Here is a 24796-nt window from a genome sequence, read left to right as displayed (position 1 = left end):
TAATAGTCAAAGAAGATATTTTTGTAAATACATTTATCATATTATATTTTCATTTGAATTTATTGTAGAGTAAATACACTTAGATATACTCATAACCCATAAAACAAATAAATTAACTGCTGCTATAATTAAATATAGGCATATTACTATTAAGTTACTTGATTTTATATAAATTTGATTTATTTGACAGAATATGAAAAACTAAAAGAATATATTTATATGAAATCATAAATAAATAGAAAATAAATTAATTTATTATCCTTATTTAATACATTACTTTATACAACACCATTTCTTAAAACATCTAATCTATTTAATTTGATAAATCCAGAATTATAAATCTATCAATCTGATAAGAATATTGTAGTTTTAATGACATATGATAAAAGTACATTGTGTATCATAACGAAAGTTAAGAATTCTATAAATCAGAAGTAATGATATCTATTTCCAGGAGAATCTTTCTCTACACTGTTGTTAGTTTATTGAAATACTAAGAAAACATCAGTAATTAAGGTTAAGTGATGTATTGTTTAAATATAAACATTAAATAAATTTTGATTTTATAATAGTTTGTAATATATACTAAACTTGGTACAAATTCTGTATTCTTAAAATTAATCGTTTTTTAAATTATCTGTTATTGTAGAAATACAACCTCACTTTCACTTTGTGACATTTAATCCATATGGTAACAACAGGTATTATTGCACGCGTAATAAATCGTATATATTTTAATAAACATAAATTAATAAGCAATGGAATCTTCTCAATTAAAAAATATTTTTAATATCAAATATGTGAAAAAATGCAGCGATGATATTCAATATGGAACAGCCGGCTTTAGAGCGAAGTATGTGATTATTTTATCTTATCAAGTTAATGAACTAACGTATTAATTTTTTATTTAATACCCTAGTTATATGTAAATATATGTATATTATGTATATGTATATTCATTTTAATTAAATATTAATTTTATATAATTGTATCCAGAAATAATTGCTTGAAAAGATATTTTAACATTAATTTCTTTTCTTATGATATTATCTATATTTGTATTAGAAAGCTTTTTCTAGCTGCAATTGTTTTGAAGTTATATATGCATATATGTTTTTAAAGCTATAAATATAGTTTTTACATAGTTCTTTAATTTATTATTAGGGCAAATGTTCTTGAACATGTTCTGTATAGAATGGGATTGCTAGCAGTATTGAGATCTAAAGTTAAAAATGGTAAGTTCATGCATAAAATTTATGAAACTATATTTTTGTAATTAAATTCTTTGTTTCGTATTATCCATGTACTTTCCTTGTAAAATTGAATTAAAAATATCTGATTTTTCCATAGCTGCAATTGGTTTAATGATTACGGCAAGTCATAATATTGGGTCTGATAATGGTGTGAAACTTATAGATCCAGCTGGTGAAATGTTAGAAGCAGCTTGGGAACATATAGCTACCAACTTAGTTAATGTAGAAGATTCAAATTTAGTTTCTACAATAGAGCATATTATAAAAGAACAAAATGTTAACATGTCTACAAATGCAGTTGTAATAACTGGTAGAGACACTAGAGAAAGTAGTCCTACATTATTAAATGCTGCTCTTGCAGGAATTGAAGCCTTACGCGGATTTGTACAAGATTTTGGTATAGTTACAACCCCTCAGTTACATTACCTTGTTGTATGTACAAACACAAATGGTAGTTATGGCGATCCCACTTTATATGGTTATTATGTAAAGTTATCAGAAGCATTTAAATATATAAGACAAAATATGGTTAACAATGGACAGTATGTTGCAGAATTGTTATTAGATGCTGCTAACGGTGTTGGAGCTAATGCCATAAGAGAATTTCAAAATTACATAGGAACAGCAATTGCAATTAATGTATATAATGATGGAGATGGGAAATTAAACCACATGGTATATTTCCTAATTATAATATTTTGATTTAATTGAAGTTCGATATTGTAATATCTGTTTTGATCAATTCATTGTAGTGTGGAGCTGATTATGTGAAAGTACAACAAGTACCACCTATAAATTTTCCTCTCAAATCAAATGTTAGATGTGCATCCATAGATGGTGATGCAGATAGAATTATTTACTTCTACATGGATGAAGATAATAAATTTCATCTTTTGGATGGTGACCGAATAGCAACACTTATTGCTGAATATCTTAAAGAACTTTTACAAGAAAGTAATTTATCACTTCAACTTGGTTTAGTACAAACAGCATATGCTAATGGTAGTTCTACTGATTATATTTCAAATGTGCTAGTATGTATACTTATTTTTATTTGCTTTTAATGTTCTGAAATATTTTAGAAAGATACATAAATCATATATTGGATTTATATTTATATGTATTATTTCTATAATTATCATTTTAGCAAATTCCAGTTGCTTGTGTATCAACTGGTATTAAACATCTACATAATAAAGCACTAGAATTTGATATAGGAATATATTTTGAAGCAAATGGTCATGGAACTGTACTTTTTAAAGAAACTACTATTGAAACAATTAAGAAAGCTATCATAAATCCAGAGTAAGTTTTATTTAATCTATAATAATGTTTGATATACCCTACTTTTTTTCTATTATTGCAATAACACGTAAATAGTGTAATTATTATATAACATGAATAAATATAAACTATCGTAAGTGAATATCTTTTGAATAGATTGAGATATTGAACTACTGTCTATTGGAATTTTTATGGCTTCACTTTTTATGGAATGGATATTGAACAATTATCTGTTGAAAGTTTTTAAAACTCTATTTCTTAAAAAGGCATTAAAAGTTTATAATAATTTTCATTTTCAAAACGCCTTTATCTGCCTATTAGTTTTTCTGTTGTTAAAAGATTAAGATTATCAAAATCTTTATTTTTTTCATTAAGAATACACATGTGTACACACGGATATATATATGTATATATATTACAGACAATCTACAAGTGAGAAAAGAGCTGCCTCGAAATTACTGAATATAATAAATGTAATTAATCAAACAGTTGGAGATGCTTTTAGTGATATGTTGCTAGTAGAGACAATTTTGCATGCGAAAGGCTGGGATATTATAGAATGGGAAAAAATGTACAAAGATTTACCAAATCAACAACTAAAAATAAAAATTAATGATAAAAATGTTATTACAACAACTAATGCAGGAAGACAATGTGTAACACCAGAAGGATTACAAAATGAAATTGATAAAGTAGTATCACAATATAAAAAAGGACGATCTTTTGTAAGGTAACATGTAATTTTTATTATAGCTATATATAAAAGTTGGTAAAATGTCTTATTAAACTGTTATTTTAAAACATCTTTCTATAAATATATATTATGAATAAACTTATAATATATCAATATTGACCCTTTAAAATTGGTAATTTAAAACATTTAAATAATAACATACTTGTTGGTTTATAATATAAATTATTTTTGTTAAAGTTAATATAGTTACAAATATTAATTTCATGAAATATTCTTTAGCTAACATGACTATTCTATTTATTTATTGTTTTATTTTTAGTACATAATAAATTGGGGATAATAAAAATGTACATAAATATTACGCGTCATACAAAACTATAGAATTTTATCTAATAAAAATCTTTTTACCTTTTACTATTTTATTTGCTGAAAGAAATAACTTGCTCCATTGTGTGGAGCATCTTATATAAGTATATACAAAGCCAATTTAATTTATTTTGAAGAAATTATATGTTAAGACTTTTAATTCTTAGATATCATAAGAATACAAATATATGCATTTTATGTACATAACTAAATAAAGTTGTGCTAATGCATAAAATATTCAAATATTGGGTTGTCAAATAAGTCTTGTATGGTATAATCTTACATAGTAAGTTATGTTGTAAAGTATACAAATCTTATATAGTAGGATTAAGTCTTAATATAAGCTTCATTCTAACACCTTGCAATAAATATAATTAAACTAAATATGCACCATTCTGTTCAATAATCTCCTGCCATCTACTGGGCAGTGCCATTACTATGGCAAATTCATATAGGATTTCTGTTATCTCTGAGCAAAAACGTGACCTTGGAAAGGTTTAAGACTTATCCAATAATTCAATAATATTCACAGTATTAATTAGAAAAATTTTTATTTTTAGACCGTCAGGAACTGAAGACATAGTACGAGTATATGCAGAATGTGAAAATTTATGCGACCTTAATAAATTAATTACAGATGTGGCATTGTTAGTCTACGATCGTGCAGGTGGAATTGGACCTAAACCTCAACTTTCCTAGTAAATAGTTATAGTTTTTCATTATTTGCTATACATATACATATATATCAATTTCATTTATATTAGTGTACAAGTCTTAAGAATTATAATTTATATAAATTGTACGTTAGTTGAGGGTATTATATTTTATATGAATAATAAATTATATATATATACAATATTATATACATATCATATATATATTACGTAACAGACACTACGATTTTTCAGGCACTTACGACAGTCTGATGAAGAAATGTTTTGAATGAAAATTAATTAGCTTCCAATCGACTACAAATTGCAATGTAAAAGATTTCCAAGAAGTTGATTTTTCGATAGAAAGTCAAGGTCACCTTGGCTTTTTTATGACATTTGTATTTTTGGCTTCATACCGTTATAAATGATGTTAAAATGAGTTCAATGATTTACTACGTTATGATCTTAAAAATAAAAATTATTTTATTTCGATAAAATCACACGTTTCCAAATGTGTAATTTGATAATTTGTGAGCTTCAACAAGAAATATCATACACACATTACAAAAAGACCATAAACAGCGTACAAAAATAAAAATATTTTGTCTAGTATGTTATTAAACGTTTGTAAAACTTTAGTTGGGCATTTATGAATCTATACCTTGATCACTTTGGTTACCTGATTTGTCCTTATTAGATTCTTTTTGTTTATAGTCGGTGGTCTACAGTTTACGCTGTATTCAAAACCTTATATACCTAAAGCAACGAATCCGTGCAACATGTCCACGCACAAGATATTCGTAATGACAAGATTGTAATAACAATCAATACAAATTTACTGCATTGTTCGGAACTGTGCTCTTAAAATTATGAGCTATAATTCGAGCATTTATTATAATTGAATGCACAAAGATACCATAATACTACATGAGCTATGATTATTTCTGTAAGCTGTTTATGCTTTTTTTGTAATATACTGATTAACATTTTTCTTATTGAAGCTCACCATTTTTAAATATATAATTTGATTAAAATAACGTAATTTTTATTTTAAAGTCATAATATAATAAGTTGTTGAATTCATTTTAACATCATTTATAACGGTTAGAAGTAAAAATACATAATGTCATTTAAAAAAAGAAACTGATTATGACTTTCTATTGAAAAAACAATTTTTTGGAAATTTCTTGTATTGCAATTTCTAGCCGATTGAAAGCCGATTAACTTTTATTTAAACCATTTCTTCGTCAGACTATAGTAAGTGCCTGAAAAATCGTGGTGATTATTAGGTGGTACAGCCTGTATATGTATATACACACATATCATATATAAAGAACAGAGTATTAGTAATATTGTACACCTTGATTTTATAACTTTGTAATACAATAAATGTTGTACCTAATATATTGTAATATATCCAGAAATTATATTTTTAATATAAATAAACATATATATTTACATATCTATGTAAAAAATCAGTTGTCATAATTTTAAATCACAAAGAAATATTTATCCTTTGTCCTTTAACCTCTTAGGTACGATGCTCCACTATAGTGGCTTTCGCGGATGTCATATTATATTCATCTGTCTTGCTTCACACTTTTTTTATCCTCGCAATGTTTTATAACAGTGTTAACAATAAACATTCAGAATATGTAGTCTTTGTTTTTGATACGCCAGTGTCAGATGTCAATTGTTGCTTTCCGTTAAAATAAATATACCATTATTAGAAGTTTTAACATGTCGATCCGAATCCTTATAATTTTTTAGAATCTTGAACCTCAAAATACTGCTACAAAATAGAAGAAGAAGAGCAATTTGCTACAATTCAGAAACAGACTCAGATCACTATAATATACAAAATATGAAATCAAGAAATTGAAAATTTTGGGCTTGAATATAATTTTTTATAAAATTGATTATGATATTTGTTAATATTTCGTCAAGCTACCTTAGATTTAACAAAAAATCATCGTTCTACGTTAATTTAAAAAACTACTGCTGAGATAATGTAGGTCCCAACAGTTTTAAGACGCAATTTCAATTTCAGACCTGTTCGCAGACGTCACCGCATTCGGTCATAACCCCCACTCCACAGCTGTACCTACGTCCTTATACCAGAATTTTATAATTTTTATTAAAGCACAATCGAAATTTTTTTCTGTAAACTCAATATGTTTCTTTCTATAATCTATTTTTCGCATCTTTATTTCTTTGAACAATGACGCTTAACTTATCACGAGTTTGAGACGCATACATCGCGTTTCTAATGACCTTCCATTACCTTACTTCATTTTCTACCTGCAACAATAAGTTTGATTAGACGTCTCCGTTAGATCCGATTAACACAAGTAATAAATTAATTTACTCAGAAACCTTTCCGAACAAATAGCGTTTCATGACAGTGGCTTCATAACTACTCAAATGATAAAAATTAATATATCAATCAGCAAGCAATAAATTATGTGAATCGTCGTTAGAAAAGCTTCATGAATCTGTTTAAATTTTAAATCTCACAAACAATCAATTACTCGATAACAATCGAGAAAGATTTTTTCATTAATCAAAATCCAGATCTTAATAGCTTTATATTTCACATTTTAAATTTTACCGAATTTATACCGAATATCTAAATATAAAATAATATGGTATAAAAATAACATGGAATTACGATAAATAATATAGTAAAATACAAACTATACATTATTCGAAAAAAGTTTTTCAGATAGAACTTGTCCTATTTCGAGAGGGACATCTGCCGATGATTTTGTCTTTGTTTTTCTAAATGATACAATACATTTTTTAGATGCCATTCAATGCAGTTTTTAATTATTCTCTAAAGAAGAGTATACAGGTACTTGATTCGACTGATTATTAGTTTTGTAGCAGCACATGAGTAAACGGAAAATTTGAAACGAGAGTGACTTATATTATTGTGCCTTGGAATATCAACGTTGTTTTGGTTTGAAAGATCTCTTTTTTTATATTTATGTGGAGGAAATCCGTACGGACGCCAGGCCGCTTCTGGGGTAAGCGGCGTGGTAGTGTCGGACTCCAATCGACTAAAATCTCCATGATGACCGTCCCGGCTGTGATCGAGAGAGGCCCGGGAACCGGTGCGAGCGACACACCCCCCCCCCCCCGCGCCCAATACCACCGCTGATGGAGCGGTGTGTGGCCATGTCACACCGCGCCTCGTCACCGGAACCGCCGGTTCCCCTACCGGACTGCTTGGCGGCCCCGAGGCGCTGAGCCGCCAGCGTCCAAGCCCGAACCCCAACCGGGGGATGCGGCGGACCCAGCGCGCTTCGCCATCGCCACACGGAGTTCCCAGGCGCTGCTTAACTTTCGTGATCTGACGGGAACGAGTGCACTCAGCGCGGCATGGGCGTTGGCAGTTTGAAAGATCTAAAGGCAAACGAACTCCGGACAAAACATTATTACCGTTATTTGTAATCTTTAACCGGAGTTACATATGAACTCTAACTTTGAACTTTTTATAATAACACCTGTCGATATAAATCGTACGAACGTGCTATCTAGGACTGGCTGTGGTCAAACAACTACGTAGGTACTTCGGTATAATTAATTCTCCGACGGCTTCATACCGGGGGCCGCGAAGATACTTCAACAACTTAACGACTTACTAAAAACTGTAAAAAAGGGCAACGCGCCCATCGAGTGTTCGGAGCAAACTGAAAACGCCTTCCGCGAGTCGAAACGTGCCCTCGCTGACGCCACGATGTTGACGCATCCGGTACCAGGCGTCCCCGTTGGCCTCGCGGTAGACGCGTCCGATTACGCGATAGGAGCGGTTCTGCAACAGCGCGTGAACGACAAATGGCAGCCGCTGAAATTCGTTACAAAATCCTTGACCCCCGTGTAGCAAAAATACAGCGCGTACGACCGCGAACGATTTGTGATGTACACCGCGGTTAAACGCTTTAGACACGCTGAGGAAGGGAGAAATTTCGCGATATATACCGACCATAAAGCCCACACGTACGCGTTTAATCAATATCTAGACAAGTATTCGCTGCGACAATTTCGACATCTCGACTATATCGGACAGTTCACGACCAATATTAGGTACACAAAAGGCCTACATAACAATGCAACCGGCGCTCTATCTCGCATCGAAGACATTGTCAACTCCAGCACATATGCGTTATGATTAAAAAAAATACGTTTTCCTGATTACGACGTAGAAATACTTCGCGACGTAACGAACGAGGTCTTACGACCGTATGTACATAATAACCTTTGTAAATTAAACAACACAAAAAAAAACGTTATCACTGGTAAGGGGGTGATGTTGTGGCACATGAGTCAACGTAAAATTCGAATCGGGAGAGACTCATTATTGTGCCTTGGAATACCAACATTGTTTTAGTTTTCAAGGTCTAAAGGTAAACGAACTCCGAACAAAATATTATTGCCGTTATTTATAATCTTTAACCGGAGTTACATATATACTCTAACTTTGAACTTTTTATAATAACATCTGTTGATATAAATATACGAACGTGCTCTTTAGGACAGTCGAATAGTTGAATAGCTAAAAAAATATCTTAAATTTAATATTGCAAGACTTGTCGTATAAATGGCAAGGAAAGATAAGGAAACGTTTAGAAGTTTTTAGGCTTTTGTTAGTTTTACCCGACCTCGGGTTTCAGATCACCAAATTTATTCTGCGGTGATCCAACATCCGGAATGCGAATGATTCTAATAAACGACTTCCGTTCTCGGGAAAATTCAAAATGTCAAAAATTCACCCTTAGACTGTAAACGTTTTTACGGTACTCTAACTACAACTAACTCCGACTTTCGTGTCCGATGCATTTTTCATTAGGTAACACTTGTTAGAAAAATCCCCAAAAATTCGTATGATATTTTCAAATGTTTTGGATTAAGGTTATCATAAACTTTTATTAAATAATTTTTTTAAGCAGGAGGTTGGAAAGTTTTTTTACCTGCACCCTTGCGAAAAATTCAACTCGGTCAAAATAACTTGGACATGAAATATTTACCTCTACAGTTCAAGGGTTAAATTTTCTTTATCTCTTACATTCTTGTACACTGTTTTCTTTGAACAATACGACAGCAGATTATTACATCGCGACTGATGGCACAGGCAAACGAATAATCTTCTACATTAACGAAAATAGACAAAAGCAGTTGAACACTTTCATGAAATTTTAGATAAATTTTTCGCACTTTTCATAAACGTATTAATATGTGTCATACGAGGCACGAAATTTCATAAGCATTCTAATGACACTCGAAACTTCTAAATGTTTTATATAACATATATAACATATACGTAAATGCTTTCTATGGAAAATCCAAATACCTTTACGAGCTACCATAATGATGGATGAGAGACATAAAGGAACTTTTTACCTGCTTGTGGTACACCGTTATGTAGCTCTATAATCTTTACATCTGTGTTTAATTATGCTTTATGAACGCTCGGTAGAGTACATTAAAAGGAGGACTAGTCAAATGTTATTAATTTTATGAGTAAATACTTCAAATATAATGATTGAACGATGAAATTTGTATGCAAGGTAGATATATCGATTGTAATGTTGTTGTAAAACAGAATTACATACTGTTACGCAATTAGTATTGGGTCGCTCGGAAAGTTCGTGCCGATTTTCGGCAGGTGGCATTAGGACAGACCTGAGTATATCAGAATGATTAAAAACAAAGGGCATATGTACATATTCTAAATTTTGAGATTTCAGGCATCTTCAGAAAAAAATTACGATATAATAATTTTTGTTAGTTCTATACGCTCTTAAATATGGGAGAAAACAAAGTGCACTATAAGTGTTAATAAGTATTTTTTTGTTCAATCAAGGAATCAAAAGAATTTTGATTCAAAAAATTTATCACAAGTTTTATTTTACATAATTCGTCTGTATTGTTAGCCGAATTATTACCTGTAAAATGCAAACATCTACATATTTGCAGAAATTTTTTTAACGGCGTTATTTTTCTAAAAATTGGAGTTTCTATAACTGCTCTCTTAGACCAATTCATGTTTACCAGGAATCTCTGTATAGTTACAGAAAAGAAAATTTAATGTTTATTTATAGTTGAGAATGTACATAAAAAATTTTTATATAAGTTACGAATTGGTCCTACAACTCTTTAAATTTGAAGGTGCACATTATTGGCATTATATGATATAATAAAAAAATCTATGCCTGAAGATGATTCTCTTTGTCATATTTTTATTTTATATATTAGTCATGACTTTGTGATATTCAATCCTATTTCTATAAACCTATCTTTTATTCAACTAGATTTTTACTATTCACATCTTAAGCACTGCTGAGCTTATATATGGATAAATGTAGACAAAAGGGCATCCAGCCAGTAATACAATACATTGGTATTTATGTATGGTAAAGAAACAACGCACGCGTTACTCGTTCGTAAAAATCTAATCCAACCAATACCAAGGAAACTAGCAAAAAATTAAAAAAAAGGGAAGCTTTTTGGCCAAAAATCGGACCCCCTTTGCTCGCATGTGAAATTGGCACATATGTGGTTGGACTAGATTTTTATGAGCAAGTGGAGTAAGCAAGCAACGCGTGAAAATTTCTTTCAAATAAAAACTAAAATATAAACGCGACTATTGCGTCGGTTACGTCCATGCCTGCAGTCACATGTATTTACACATAGACAGAATAGAATGTACGTAGTAGTAGTAATATATTATTATTACTAACTTTTTGAAGAATAATGAGCAACGACTAAAACTTTCTGGAGATTACTCGGAAGAATGTTCTTAACAACATATGTCAAGGTTAACATTTACCATATTTTTCATTTTTGATCGGCAATTCTAATATAACACAAGACTTACAATCGCGCCCAATTAGGGAATTATATGTATATCACGTCATATACATATGTATATATTTGAGTTCGTAAAAGGAAGGACTCTGTCAGGAATTTATTCAAGAAAAATAGACGAAGTGATTTGATTATTTTTTTTATTACAGAGAGGATACCGTACATATTATTTAAAAAATACCGAATTTATATATTAGCGAATGTGAATGATGCATTAATTTTGGCATATATTGCAGTGCGAACAAAGTTGCACTGCCACGCTGTTAGCATAATTCACCTTCACAATCGTACAATTTGGAAAAAAGAAGGAGTTTTATTAGATTCTATCGCATTCGTTATTGTATTAGTGGGGCCGATTTTTAAATTTTTGCAGATTGACAAAATTATGCTATTTTTCATGAAACCGTGACATTTTACGTAAAAATTGTTTCCTTTACTAGATAATAAAAATTTGAAATTTTTAATAAAAAATGTGACTTGACATGCCAAAAATAATCCATCAGCTATATGTACGTATCAAATTTCGTGAAAAATTATTGACAATTTCAATTTGTTTTCAATAATAAAATAAAATATCTGCCATATTCTATTAATTTCTATGTACGTCTAAATAAGCCAATAAAAATATTTGTTTTTTGAAAGTCACAAAGTATGTTCCCTTTTAAGTAAATGAGAGATAAGAAAGAAAAGCGTTTGAGGTGTGTCATACTCATACTTTGAAGAACCTCGATAAAATAATTGATAACAGCGACAATGAATACTATACTACCTGTGAGCTCATCTGGAAGATCATATACTAGTTTGCTGATTATTCCATTATTGGAAATTTCCAAAGGTATCCACTACAAATCCAAGAATCCAATCCTCCTAGATTGCAAATGGAACTGGTGGAAAGAAAGGAGAATGTACGTAAGTATATCCACTGATACACTGTCAGAAATTCAACAATAAAATTTTATCACTGTTCTATCTCAAAGTAGCACACCTCACTTATCATGTAATATACAACACATTCTCAATTATACTATTAAATCCTAGATTTAGAGATCTTTATTTCATTCTTAGACACAAGTCTTTCATAAGTCAGAAGGTATCGTACTTTCGCGACACACGACACCTTAGAAACATCATTTTTATGTATCCGGTCCTAACAATGTCCTCAGAAGAATTTACAATTTCTATGTATATTTTTAGCGTAAATGAATATTCTGATACACTGTTTGCCCCAAAATTTTTAGTATAGGGTTTAGATACATGCCCCCAATCAAATCATTTGTTCATAAACTTTACAAAAAGATGCTGGTAACCTAAAAAGGATCAATCAATCAAGTCACAACGAACAAGATTATGCCACCTATTTTAAATAACTACTATACTACTTTTTGAAAAATCAGTTAGAATTTAGACAATAATCGAAAATACTATTTAGGACCATAGAATATAGAGGAACTGGTGCATCACCTTTTTACTATTTATCTGTTTCTTTATACACGTTAGGGACTTCATTTTTGCTCGACTAAACAGTAACTTTAAACACGAAATGAACGTGACTGACAAACGTGAATTGTGGAGAATTTCTCGTAATCGAATGCATTTAAGCGAACTTGGGATCTTTCCATAAAATAGAGAATAAAAGGAAAAAAAGAACAGCCAACCACTGGTAATTAAATTCCAAGAAAAACATAAAACAAAATCAGAGGAAAAATGCAAGAAAAAAGTTCGAAAAACGTTTCTAATACAAAGAATGAATTTTCAACTGACATTTTTAAAAAGACACTGTTTGTAGCATGCCAATCAATTGTGGAAGTGAATTGGATTTTTTCCAATTGTGTTGAATGAAAATCATGTAGATACAGAACTGTCTGTACATAAAAAATTAATGTTTGGGTATATAGAAGTTGATTGTTCATATTTATATATCAAATATTAATGAAATGAAGTTATTTGGTCGATTAAAATGATATAGTAATTTAGTATAAAAATAATAGATTTTAAAAGTAATACGTTTAGTCATTACATCTTACATGTTCAGCATATGTTGTCAAAACAGAAATTCTTTCTTTCTTCCTTTGTTGTGTCTTCGTTGCTTTAACATTGCTGCAAGTATCTCTCTTGAGAGAAAAGATCCATCGATCTGAGTAGAGGAAGGGCTTCTTCATATTATTAGGACTCATACCTCCAATCTGAGTTCATCGCATTGTCCAAGGTCTCGTCATCCCGCTTGTAATCTATCAAAAAGATTATATTATTTGATGCATAGTACATCTTCCAAGCCTGCGTAGATATGAGCATACATTTTGTTATAAAATCTTAAATTAGGTAAAATTTTGTATTCTTTGATATATGATTTGTTTATGTAAAAACTGTATTCGTATTAATTTAGTTCTAATTCCATCCCATTACATCCGTTGTAGATATCAAATAGTCTCGTAAAGTATTTGTTGAGATCTAATACTGTGTCAGCATGTTAATTTACTTTTGAAAATCTTACTTATTTTTATTCATAAAATTAATAATTAACTAAGAATTTGCACCAGTGACAAATTATCGAGTCAATTCAAATAGAGTATAATCAAAATAAATGAAACGTTATGTTAGAAATATATAAATTAACAAAGAATACTTTATTCAAGGGTAACATAACGATCATTCCCTATGTGCATATTTTAGATATTCGCTTATAATTTATCTAAGAACGTCTTGAAAAATAACCCAAGTAAATCACGCAAAAGAGTAAGAAGCATTAGAAATAGATAGAGAATTTATCGATATCTATCGAGAATACGTATAGTGTACACGGGTTACGTTCGGAATAAAATAAATTTGACTCGTGCCACCTACGAACATATGACTCGTATAAATAAAAAAGATAATCTTTCTCGATGATTTCCTAAGAGATGGAATTAGAATTAAATACTAAAAGCATTCGCCATCGCAGCATCTTCGCAACGGTATTATCATAATCGACGATTGCAGGAACATTTTTGTTCGTAGTTTTTTATCATAAATTTTCAGCGTCGCAATAACCGACAATAGATAATGCGCGCAATAAGCGCATTCTGTTTTCAGTTTTTTTCATTATAACTATTTTTTTTGCTTTAACGAGCAAAGAGTAAATGGCGCACGCGTTGAACATACCTTCTGTTTAAATTCAAAGCACCGCCAGCTTTGAGCGCAAACGCAATTTGTAGCACGTTATCCGCATATCGAAGCTTGCATTATTCACCAGAGTCGCATCTACAGGCCACACGCATAGGTAAGCGACTTGATATCGTCTCTTCAATAATCTGACGTTGATATGCCACCAGGATTAGAGTGCGCTGTGTTTACGCGCGATTCGTCGCATAATTCAAGATTACGCTGTCTAAGTACAAGTCATGTAGATTCCATCAAATGCTAAATGACGTTCTGCATTTTTGTATTTTTAAAAATTTAATAAATATATGTAACGTACATTTCGTTTACATTTTCATATTTCTTAAAATATTATGTTCAAGTAAAATGTAACTTGAAATGCTTTTATTATTTCTAAAAGCATTAGATTAAGAATCGAGATCAAGAAGTTTATAATATCTTCAATGAATCAGAATATTTTTTCATTCAGATTTTTCATGTTACTTTATTTATTTAAACTATACCAAGAAGCGATCAAATTTAATAAAAATCCTACAAAATCATTTTGTGATTATTATGTTTCCATAAACAGATGTTTCTAAATTTTGTTATTAATAAAATATCAAACGCGTTATAATACATATATATTAATTGTAATTTTGGAAATATACAGAAATCAATATATATAATAAAAGTCTAATTAAATTTCAGCAATTCTACGTTGTACAGAAATTTTTTTACATATATTTAATACAACAATAAGAATACTATAAACACCTGATCTCAATTTAAAATATATCGGTATTTAGGTTTGCACGCTAAAAATCTGTGATATACTTATTTGATAATATTTAATTACACTGAACTATACTTTGGACGCTTTAAAGAAAGAAAGAAAGGAAGATAAAAAGAAAGAAAGGACGATTTTGCAATGCAAAACGTCATTCTAATAATGATTATGTGTACCACGTATGAACGCGCGCTAATACCTAGTTGCTTCGCCGAAGGACGAGAAACAAGTAAATCACGTTTCACTTGATCTTGCGTATAAATTTCTTCGATGACTTCCTTTTAACATCCACTTGTCAGCGTCGCATGTTTCAACGAAGAGCAGAAAAAGCTTTAGTGAAGAGAAGTTTACTTGAAAAGTATAAATAAAAGTATAGTGAATAGTCGAAGGTAAAAAATAAAATCTTCAATTACTTTGCATAAGATTCAAATAGACTATGTGAATAACAAGGTGTATATAAAGAAATTGTTACGAGGAGTATGTACTTGAAAATATTTAAGCTAAGAGGCTTAAAGACATACGTTTGAATTTTATTTTTCATTCTGTGAGGTACATTGATAACTTCTGCAAACACGTTTCTTTGCTTTATTAATGAACATTTAAAACATTATCCAAGTTCTTACGTGTAAAAAAAGATTATACAGCATTTTCCGTTTAATAGCCTAAGTCACCATTTTGTTGATGCTAAATATTACAAACTTATAACGAAATTATCTATCCTACTAATATGTAATCATTATGTGACTTAAGATAGATAAAAGATGCTTTAATCCATTTCAGAAAATTGAATTGTATATACTACGAGAGAAAAACATGGAAAATATCAGAAAAAAACTATGAAACACAAATCGCACAAAAGGAATATATCCACTATCTGCTGGAAAAAATGAACGATATATAAAATTCCTTGATTCCATATCATGTTTACTTCAATCAGAAATTCAATCTTCTTTCTTTCTCTTCAGGTGATCATGGTTGCTTATTTCCTTAGTCATTCATTATGTTGCTCATTGATGCATTTCTTATTCTTACCGTACCTTAAGTTAGTGTGTTAAACGTTAGATCGTATCTATATCATTATATCGTGTCTATATCATTATACATATTATCGTATGTAATGGTATGGACTCTGTACGTCAGACGCAGGGCAGTTCCTAGGTATTCGATTCCGTAAGCGAATGACCACCACTAAAGAGGCATTTTTTTAAGGGAGCCTTTTCGCATGCGCTTAGTATTTGCTTTAGTACGCTTTTAGTACCTCGGTGGCATCGCGTCTGCCGGACCTGGGAAGCTAAAAGGTCAAAAAATGAAAAATCGCAGTATTAATTTCTTCATCGCCTTGCGGCGCAACAAGCTGGAAAGTATAAGATGTAACACTGATATGCGCGAATACATTTTACCAAAAATTCCTTCTCTTTCTTACAGAAAGGCCAGTGCTGCCTTCACACTGCCGCCTTTCAATACCAAATATCACATTACGTATAGATTTTATCGATTGAATCTCCTCGCAACGCATGTAACACACATTTGCCGGATAACATACAACTTTCAGACCTGGATAAAATATTTATCAATCGTTTCTATTAATTTCGTACTTTTGTTCTTTATACGATAGCTAATATCTTGTTTTTTCTATGTGACAAATATATGTAATCAGGTATTCTGTATTTGTTACTTCATTCATCAGCCAATATAAACAAGGATAAAATATATCTTGATATTTATGTTTCCAGGTAATTGCATGTAAATTCTACAAATAAAACAGTAACAAGCTATGATTCAAAACTGAAGACATTTGATTAACATATGCAGCCCATAGTTATTAAAAAAGAAAAGGCTAAAAAAAAGAAAAAAATGTATACAGTGTTTTATCACACAATGAAAATAGATTGAAATAGAATAATGGTCTTGATATTATCAATGTATTTTCCCAAATTCAAAGGTACTTGAAACAATTAAATACTTTGTACATTAATATTGTATATTAATTATTTGCCAAACATATCTACAAAGAAATGTTAAAATATTTGTCATTTTGTTAAGAATTTATTGTTCTAATTCAAATTATGTTAATGTATGCTAAGTATAACTTAATTTCTGAACAATTTGAAGTTTGTAGAAGTATAGTGCCTAGAAAAGAAACTGAATTGAGTAACGTTTGTATTCTTTATAGTGATCTTATAGTGATGCGATGAAGATTATATACGTATATAGAAGCTATCGTTTGAAAATTGAAATATAAATACAAGATAAGCGTTAATGTGTGTGGTACCGTAAGAGTGCATATACATAAGCGAAATACCGATCAGACTCAGGTCTGATAAGTTGTCACATGTTTAAAGCTGCTTTATCGTCACAGCCAGGCGTTTCTCGCTATTGTCGCAAAAGCGTATCGACGACAGTTCAAACGTTCACGAATATTTCCGAAGTATGTGCTCGAGCATTCCAAAATAAATTTTCTGAATGATCATTGAAAATGTTCCTCTAGCTGCTCGATCATTTGCAATAATCTTGGCAAAAGACGCAATAGCAAAAGAACGCAACGCAATTTTCGTGCAACAACCAACCCGGGCTGGGCTGTTTTCTTCTCAGTGTACACGTATGTCTCGAAACGTGATACGCATTTTTCGTAGTACGGTATTCTTTCAAAAAAATGAAAACCGATAAGGTTTCGAGGCACGGTAAGACCGATGGCATGCATCTTCAGAATTCAGAATACATGTTTAACGGCGCAGTGTGTCGTAACGTATTATTATTACGGTTTATTTGCCAGCATTCTACCAAACTGTTGTTCGATTAATCGCAAATATCTCGAATCACGTACACGCTGATTTCGCGTAACTTTTACCGCAGAGTACATAAAAGAAGAGAGGTAGTATTAAGTTAAAATGATTTTCTCTTGACAAGTATAAAATACGAACTTAATACCGTTTTTCTTTCGAACGTAATTAAATATTTCTCTGTATTTTAACTCATTCCTTTTAAGAATAGCTTCATAGCTATTGACATGGAAACATAAAACAGTCTGTAATATTAACTGGATGAATAATTGTAAAATGAGTCCTTTTGTAATCTCTTAACTGATACATTACATTGTTCTTAACAATATTTCGTCACCTAATAATCCTTTCAATAATAGAAACTGAAATCCTTATATTTGATTAGATATTTTTGTTAGATACTTGATTGATTTCGAGTTATTTGAAAATTCAAATCAATATTAACAATCATTATTTCATGATGAATATGTAACGAGAAAATAATTATTTTCTAGACACTTGATTCGAGTTATTATTTTCATTCCTATAGCTTGAATGCAAATAAACCAATTGTTTAAATCAATAAAAGACATCGAATTTTCTTTCAATCTTGCCCGAATAATTATACTATTTCGATATTCGAACTATGTATGATTCAGATCAATTTGGATTGAATGTTTTCGAAGTAACAATGTTTTGATTAGTACAAACATATGCAAGAATTAACATGTGCACTGCACTAACAAATTTTCTTTTAGAAATTCATAAATCCTTTATGAATCTAACTTATAAGATATCGAATATATGCCTTATATTTTATCTTAATTTAATTTTTGTTTAACTTATAACTTTGTATATATGAATGTTTGAATAATTAATACTTAATAACTGTTTTAAATTGAACCTCAAGTTTAAAACTTCTTATACGTATATGAGCAAAATAACAGAGCTATCTACTTCACATAAGTAATTTTATAATAACATTATCTTAGAAAATGTGTGCGCGTGTGAGTATTTAAAAATAGAATATATTCGCTATCATTATACTATTATATTAAAAAATCATTAAATTTCCAGATAATAGTTAATAAATATATTACTTAAATAAAATGTTCAACTACCTCTGTTCTCTTTTACACTCGACACTAGAAAAGTCGCAGAATGACTTATTTTGTATAACGTATTTCATCGACAATAGAAATCAATCTTGTGCCGTTATATGCACAAATATACGCTTTCTATGATCAAGAAATATTTATATTCTCACGCTAAGTGTCACACCTTATACTTTTACAGAAAATGTTTAACCTATTTCGATCCGCATAAAAACGTAAGCACACTGAGATCAGTGTTCAATCAATCGAAATGACATTGCGCAAAAAGAGCGTGGTCGCTTGAACAATGAACGATCACTCGCATAAGTTAATATCGCTCTTTAACGCCGTGTGATCAGTATCACTTTAGAAAACGCATTGGTGTAAGTAGTGTAACATATTAAATAATAATAATAACAACAATAAGACTTACCGTCCGCCACCGCGTGGAGGACCATATGCATCTGGTCTGTCGTACCCTTCGGTATAGCTAAAACAAAAATTAAAATTATTATGTTATGTGAATATTTCTAAATATTTCAGTATGAAAAAGACATTTTAAAATATGTAAATACCTTGCCAAAAAATGATATATGAGAAATAATAAATATAAAATTGAATGAACTAATCTAGATTACAGTAGAAATGAAACAACAGAAGATTTATTGAAAATAAGTGGAATTTCGAAAAAAGAAGAATATTTATGTATCTTAAGTGAACCGCGATTATTTCAAGTTGATGATTTGTCAAAAATAATTTTATTTTCATACATGATAATGATTTACAAACACATAACAAAGATTTAAAAAGAACTATTTGCAACAAATATAAAATAAATAAAAGTAATGGATAATAATCATTAATTACTATTTATATATTGATATTTTAAGTAGTAAAATGAATGTAACTTTCCTACTTACCCTCCACCAACAGGTGGATATCCACCACTAGGGACAGCACTGCCAGGTCTTCTACTAAACATGTCTGCTTGTGGTCCAGGACCAGTACTATAACTAGGTGCCCCAGTGCTGTAGCTGGGTCCAGTACTCATTGGCCTGTTAAATGGAGGTATATCATTAACAGGGGGACCATCCCTCCTGTCGTAGGCCATCGAAGCTCCCTGACTTACCCCCCCGGGCCCACCCATCATATCCCCAGGCCCGCCCGGATAACCCCTGTCATACACAATTGGAATATGTTAACTTATTTTCACTCTATCCTTATAATGCACCAAAATGTTGCTCAAGCATAATTAATTGATCTTGTAATGCACTTGCAAATTTTAAATTAGTATAAGCATTACAGGTTAGAATAAAAATAAAGTTTCAATTCACATAATTGTTATGCTAAAATACTTCAAAATGCTGCAAGAGACTTATTCTTTTACAGTGCATACTTATTTTAAATTGTTAACATTAATCTGAACTTCTCAAAGGTTAAATTTCTTGTCCTTACATATTTAGAACCAATATATATTGTGTATAAAAACTTATAAAAAATGTGTATCAATTTTATTAATAATTGTTAATCCAAATCTTTAATATCTAATTTACTACTTTAAATGTTACTATTATATAGTTATTGAATTATATTAATAAAAATTACCAATGTATTAATATACTAATTCATACTAAATAATAAAATTAAATCTAGTGTTGTAAAATGAATGAAATATATTACCAGTGACTTTCATCATATCCTACATCTGTGTAACCCGTCCCATACCCGGTAGTGGCAACTGCACCACCACCGTTTCTCATAGGCCCAGTTGCAGCTCGATCATAATCATTTCTAGCTGTATAATCAACAGTACGATTTGCACCAAAATTATCTGTACGTCCATAATCCATTGGACCTGGGGCACCACGATTAAAGTCCCCAGTCATCCCACCTCCAACTACTGCAAAATGTATACACTCTATATCAGAATAATAGTTATTTTTATTGCAGCCTGGCTAAATCTATCCTATTTGTTAGATATGTAGTATCCACAAATAGCTCTGGATTGATAGTAACATTTCAAATGAATATATGTAATCTTATTTCATGCATTCAACTTTGGTATCCAGAGCAAAAATCTAACCGTGTAACATTCATGATAACCCTTTTCATAAATAAAATGGCAAAAACATTATTTATGGAATGACATATATATACATATGTTATTTTATCTCATACATTTAATTGTTTAAAAACAAGGAAATGAAAAAAATTATGAATTTATGAAAAAATATGTTGCAACAAAAGTATGTTTAATTTAGGTGCTATTAAAGAAAAGACAAATTTATACATTTATATTTCAGAACACCTTTGAAAATAGATATATTATATGGTCTTATTAAAAAAAATGAAAATAATAGTAATTAATGATACAAAATATATGTATGTCAGATAAAAAAGGAGCTATTTTATTTTTCTTTGTAAATAACAATTCTACAATTGATCTATAATAAAAGCAATTTTAATATGTAAAAGTAAAATCTGAATATCAAAAATATGTATTTCAAATTTCAAAGATAAATACTAAAATGAAATATAATATTGTAAATGAAAATAATGTTTAATTTAAGAAGAATAATATAAAGAGTTAATTATGAATATTACATTATCCTGGCTAAATAAAACACATACCACCGCTATTACCGTAATCTGTTCTAGCTCCAAAATCTGCAGCACGACTGTAGTCAGTTCGACCGTAATCAGCTGTTCCAGTTGGTCCATATCCTCCAACAGCTCCGGTTGCTGGTCCGTATCCTCCTCCCATTCCAGGTGCCGTAGAAGTGTAACCCATTGCCGCGCTCCCCACATTTTGACCATATGCTCCACGATCAGTATATCCAGTCCCAAAATCAGCTCCACGTCCACTAAAGTCTCCAGCGCCACGATTGTAATCGGTGTACCCCGTCGCGACGCCACCTGCAGCAGATCCATCGTAACCAACGAGTTGGATCGGAAGAACTGTAAAGCATGCCGAGATATCCAATTTGTATTTTAGTCTGTATGAAAAATATATTTACTTTAATTGATTATTTTCTCATTGCAAAATGCTTTATGTTACATTTCATAAATTTATGTCTGATTATATATTTATAATTTTAAAAAGTTTATTAACTTTGATGTAGAATAACACATTCTAATTTTTCTCATAAATTTTAAAAAAGTATGAATTATGTATATTTTTAAATGATAAAAGTTTGTTATACTGATTATTAAATATTACACAGAAGTGTAATAGGCAATGAGAAAATAGTTATATCAAAATAGAATATCATAAAAATAAATTTACCAACCTCTTCTATCATTGTATGGTCCAGGACGAGCGTCTCTACCACCGTCTCGTCCCCCCCTACCACCTCTCACTGGTCCACCTCTTCTGTCTCCATCCCTGCGTCCTCCTCCTCCACCACGTGATTTGCCTGTAGACTGTTCCACATTGATTGTTGCCCCTTTGAAGTTTGAATTGTGAAGAGCTTTGATTGCGGCAGCTGCATCTTCCTCACGTGCCATGTGGACAAACCCATATCGATTCATGACATCGCATTCCGTTACCTCACCAAAACGTAAAAATAATTGTCGCAACTCATCGTTGCGACAATTTTCTGGTAACCGACCCACAAATATTTTTGTCTTTCTCTGTAAAATTGAAACATACAGTTAATAACACTTATTCATGATATCTCTTTATATAATTATAATACATGCATTTATAAATACCAATTAATAAAGAAAATGTTAGATTCATTTTGTACCTCTAAAATTGACCATACCCCTGTTTGCAGAAAGTATGGTGTCTGTTTGAGATTTTATCTTGCTCAAAATTTTTGCTATTATTACAAAAATCATATAATAATAATAATGATATCATTGAGCTTATATATAATAATCACTAAACTGATATTTAATCTAACTAAAATTTGTAAATGATTAAGTTATAAAAGATTTGAATATATAAAAAAATTACAAAAACACAATACCTTATGTACCTATAAACAAATTATGCCATTCAACTTATATATTAATCATTTATTTGAAAAAAGTAATGTACATGAAAAATAAACATTGAGGTCATCAAATAATACAAAATGGAAAACTATTTACTATTAGCATTGTTCTTACCGGTTGATTAGATGAAACCATTTTCTGAAAATAAAAAAATAGTATGATTAATTACAGTCTTATGTGTATTATTATTTCATTTTTAAATGATTACATTTTTACATTTTATTATAATAGTTTAGTCTATTAATTACAATAATGATTTGAAATATGATTTGTGAAATAATAGTATTTTGCAATCATTTACAACTATCACTATTGCATATATTATAGTTATATGCATTTTTATGCGCATTGTACACTAGAATTTTAAATCAAGTATATTTAAAATTCATGTTATCTTCATAAGATGGCCAATTTTTTATAGTAATAATTATATCATAATTTCAAATAAAAATTTACATTCTATGTGATATGCTTAAGCAAAATATAGTTATAAAAAGTTTATAATAGAATTTTTTAATATATACAGCAACATTTAATAATTATATTTTGATTTCAATATTATTTGTATTTTGCAATAATGTCTAAAAAAGAAAATAAGTTTCCAAAATCGAATTATTTTAAATAACAGTATAATGTACTTAATCTGTGTTTAATGTTTTTTAATGTGATATATATAATTCCTATATACATATAAATATTTTTAATTGGTTCATTATTCAACATTGTACATTAAGTACGATGTAATAAATATACAACATTATATTTTATTTCTAAATTAAATAATAAGTAAATATAAATCACTATACTTGATTTCAAAATTATTACCTTTTTGGATATATAATTTTGCTAAATTGTATATGTGCATTTTGTTTGGATTTAATAATTAAACCATACACAGAATAACATAAGAAAATTAATGTCATGAAAGAAGCAAATAATAAACATCTAAGTTCTTATATGTATATACTTTAAAAATTAGTACCTTAGGAAGAAATGGTTACATGTAAGCATTAACATTTCCTTGAAATTTCCTAAAATGGAGAAACTACATTTCGAGAATATTAAAAAAAATGTATCAAACTTACATGGTCATTACTACACATTTTATAACTGTGTAAGAACAGGTGTCTTAAAATGCAAATAAAACAATTTTATCTATTTTTTAACAAATAAAAATAAAGGGAGTTGTTTTATAAAAATTTTGTAAACTTTAAATAGCTGAAAAAAAAAATTGAATGAAATTTGAAAAGTTGTGATATTTTTTCCGGTAACGTAGAAGACGCTTATATACTGTTCAAGGCCATGAAAATTATCAGATATTATCAATAGAAAGGAAAACAATTTCATTCGTCCCATCGACCGTAATTATTATAATGAAATAGTACAAAACAAGTATATTATATAGACCGAATTTTTAAAATGTAGAATTGAAATACGACCTTGTAACCGAGAAAAAAAGATATCTAAAAACAACCGGCCCTTGGCGTGCCCTAGTAACTGACGATATGTAAATCTCTTCACCCCACTTAAGTTTCAAATTCCTCAAAAATATTTCTAATTGTCAAAAAGCTTATTACAATATCACATTACTACTTACATGTGGCTGCGACGTTTTGGCGAAATTAAATTAAAGTAAAAGGGATAAAACTTTCGTGACGCTTTCAGCGAAACGAGATACGAAATGGCGTCAACGATTTCCACCTTGAACACTTTTGACGGCAAGCAACGAGTTCTGTACTACGTACTTGCCACCCTTAGTTCATTTAACGACAAAGTCACTAGATTATTTGTAAGACATATTTTCATGAATAAATATTCTTTTGTGAAAAATATAAATTCTTAACATTTAGTTATTTAAAAAACTTAAGCGATTTAAGAAACAAATTATTATATGGGGAAGATATACATTATAACTGG

The 24796-nt window shown here is 30.0% G+C and overlaps 2 protein-coding genes and 1 long non-coding RNA gene across 11 annotated transcripts; 1 reads left to right on the top strand and 2 right to left on the bottom strand.

Annotated features, from left to right (window-relative positions):
• Positions 1 to 340: 340 nt before the first annotated feature.
• LOC117207281 (phosphoacetylglucosamine mutase) lies at positions 341 to 4888 on the top strand. 3 transcript variants are annotated; one of them, XM_033447326.1, is made up of 9 exons: positions 342 to 516; positions 650 to 853; positions 1165 to 1235; positions 1351 to 1928; positions 2006 to 2287; positions 2401 to 2558; positions 2959 to 3267; positions 4158 to 4295; positions 4506 to 4888. In XM_033447326.1, coding segments are annotated over exons 2-9 (1632 nt in total). In that variant the 5' UTR covers positions 342 to 516; positions 650 to 758; the 3' UTR covers positions 4507 to 4888. The 3 variants fall into 3 exon arrangements, with proteins under 3 accessions (XP_033303219.1, XP_033303217.1, XP_033303218.1); XM_033447328.1 differs by lacking the exons at positions 4158 to 4295; positions 4506 to 4888 and adding an exon at positions 3551 to 3630 and having other exon boundaries at positions 341 to 516; XM_033447327.1 differs by lacking the exon at positions 4506 to 4888 and having other exon boundaries at positions 343 to 476; positions 4158 to 4445.
• Positions 4889 to 5437: 549 nt separating this feature from the next.
• LOC117207282 lies at positions 5438 to 7361 on the bottom strand. The gene is made up of 2 exons (XR_004487492.1): positions 6202 to 7361; positions 5438 to 6042 (listed from the first exon to the last, which is right to left on the bottom strand). It is a non-coding gene; the product is annotated as an uncharacterized LOC117207282 (long non-coding RNA).
• A 4062-nt stretch (positions 7362 to 11423) lies between these two features.
• LOC117207239 (RNA-binding protein 4.1-like) lies at positions 11424 to 24678 on the bottom strand. Of its 7 annotated transcripts, none has more exons than XR_004487486.1 (9): positions 24477 to 24676; positions 22994 to 23017; positions 22168 to 22510; positions 21521 to 21835; positions 20558 to 20777; positions 19798 to 20052; positions 19311 to 19367; positions 13145 to 13348; positions 11424 to 12004 (listed from the first exon to the last, which is right to left on the bottom strand). XR_004487486.1 is itself a non-coding variant. In XM_033447231.1 (8 exons), the coding sequence occupies exons 2-8, from the start codon at positions 23012 to 23014 to the stop codon at positions 16276 to 16278; spliced, it is 1209 nt and encodes a 402-aa protein (XP_033303122.1). In that variant the 5' UTR covers positions 23015 to 23017; positions 24477 to 24678; the 3' UTR covers positions 15534 to 16275. The 7 variants fall into 7 exon arrangements, 5 of the variants coding, with proteins under 5 accessions (XP_033303122.1, XP_033303123.1, XP_033303121.1 ...); XR_004487487.1 differs by having other exon boundaries at positions 11426 to 12004; positions 19798 to 19932; positions 24477 to 24667; XM_033447231.1 differs by lacking the exons at positions 11424 to 12004; positions 13145 to 13348 and adding an exon at positions 15534 to 16315 and having other exon boundaries at positions 21521 to 21793; positions 24477 to 24678.
• Between the last annotated feature and the right edge of the window lie 118 nt (positions 24679 to 24796).

The sequence above is a fragment of the Bombus bifarius genome, unplaced genomic scaffold (assembly GCF_011952205.1).
Source record: "Bombus bifarius isolate JDL3187 unplaced genomic scaffold, Bbif_JDL3187 scf7180000008026, whole genome shotgun sequence".
Lineage (NCBI taxonomy): Eukaryota > Metazoa > Arthropoda > Insecta > Hymenoptera > Apidae > Bombus > Bombus bifarius.
The sequence above is the reverse complement of the archived record's forward strand: the minus strand, read 5'-3'. Positions and strand labels throughout refer to the sequence as shown.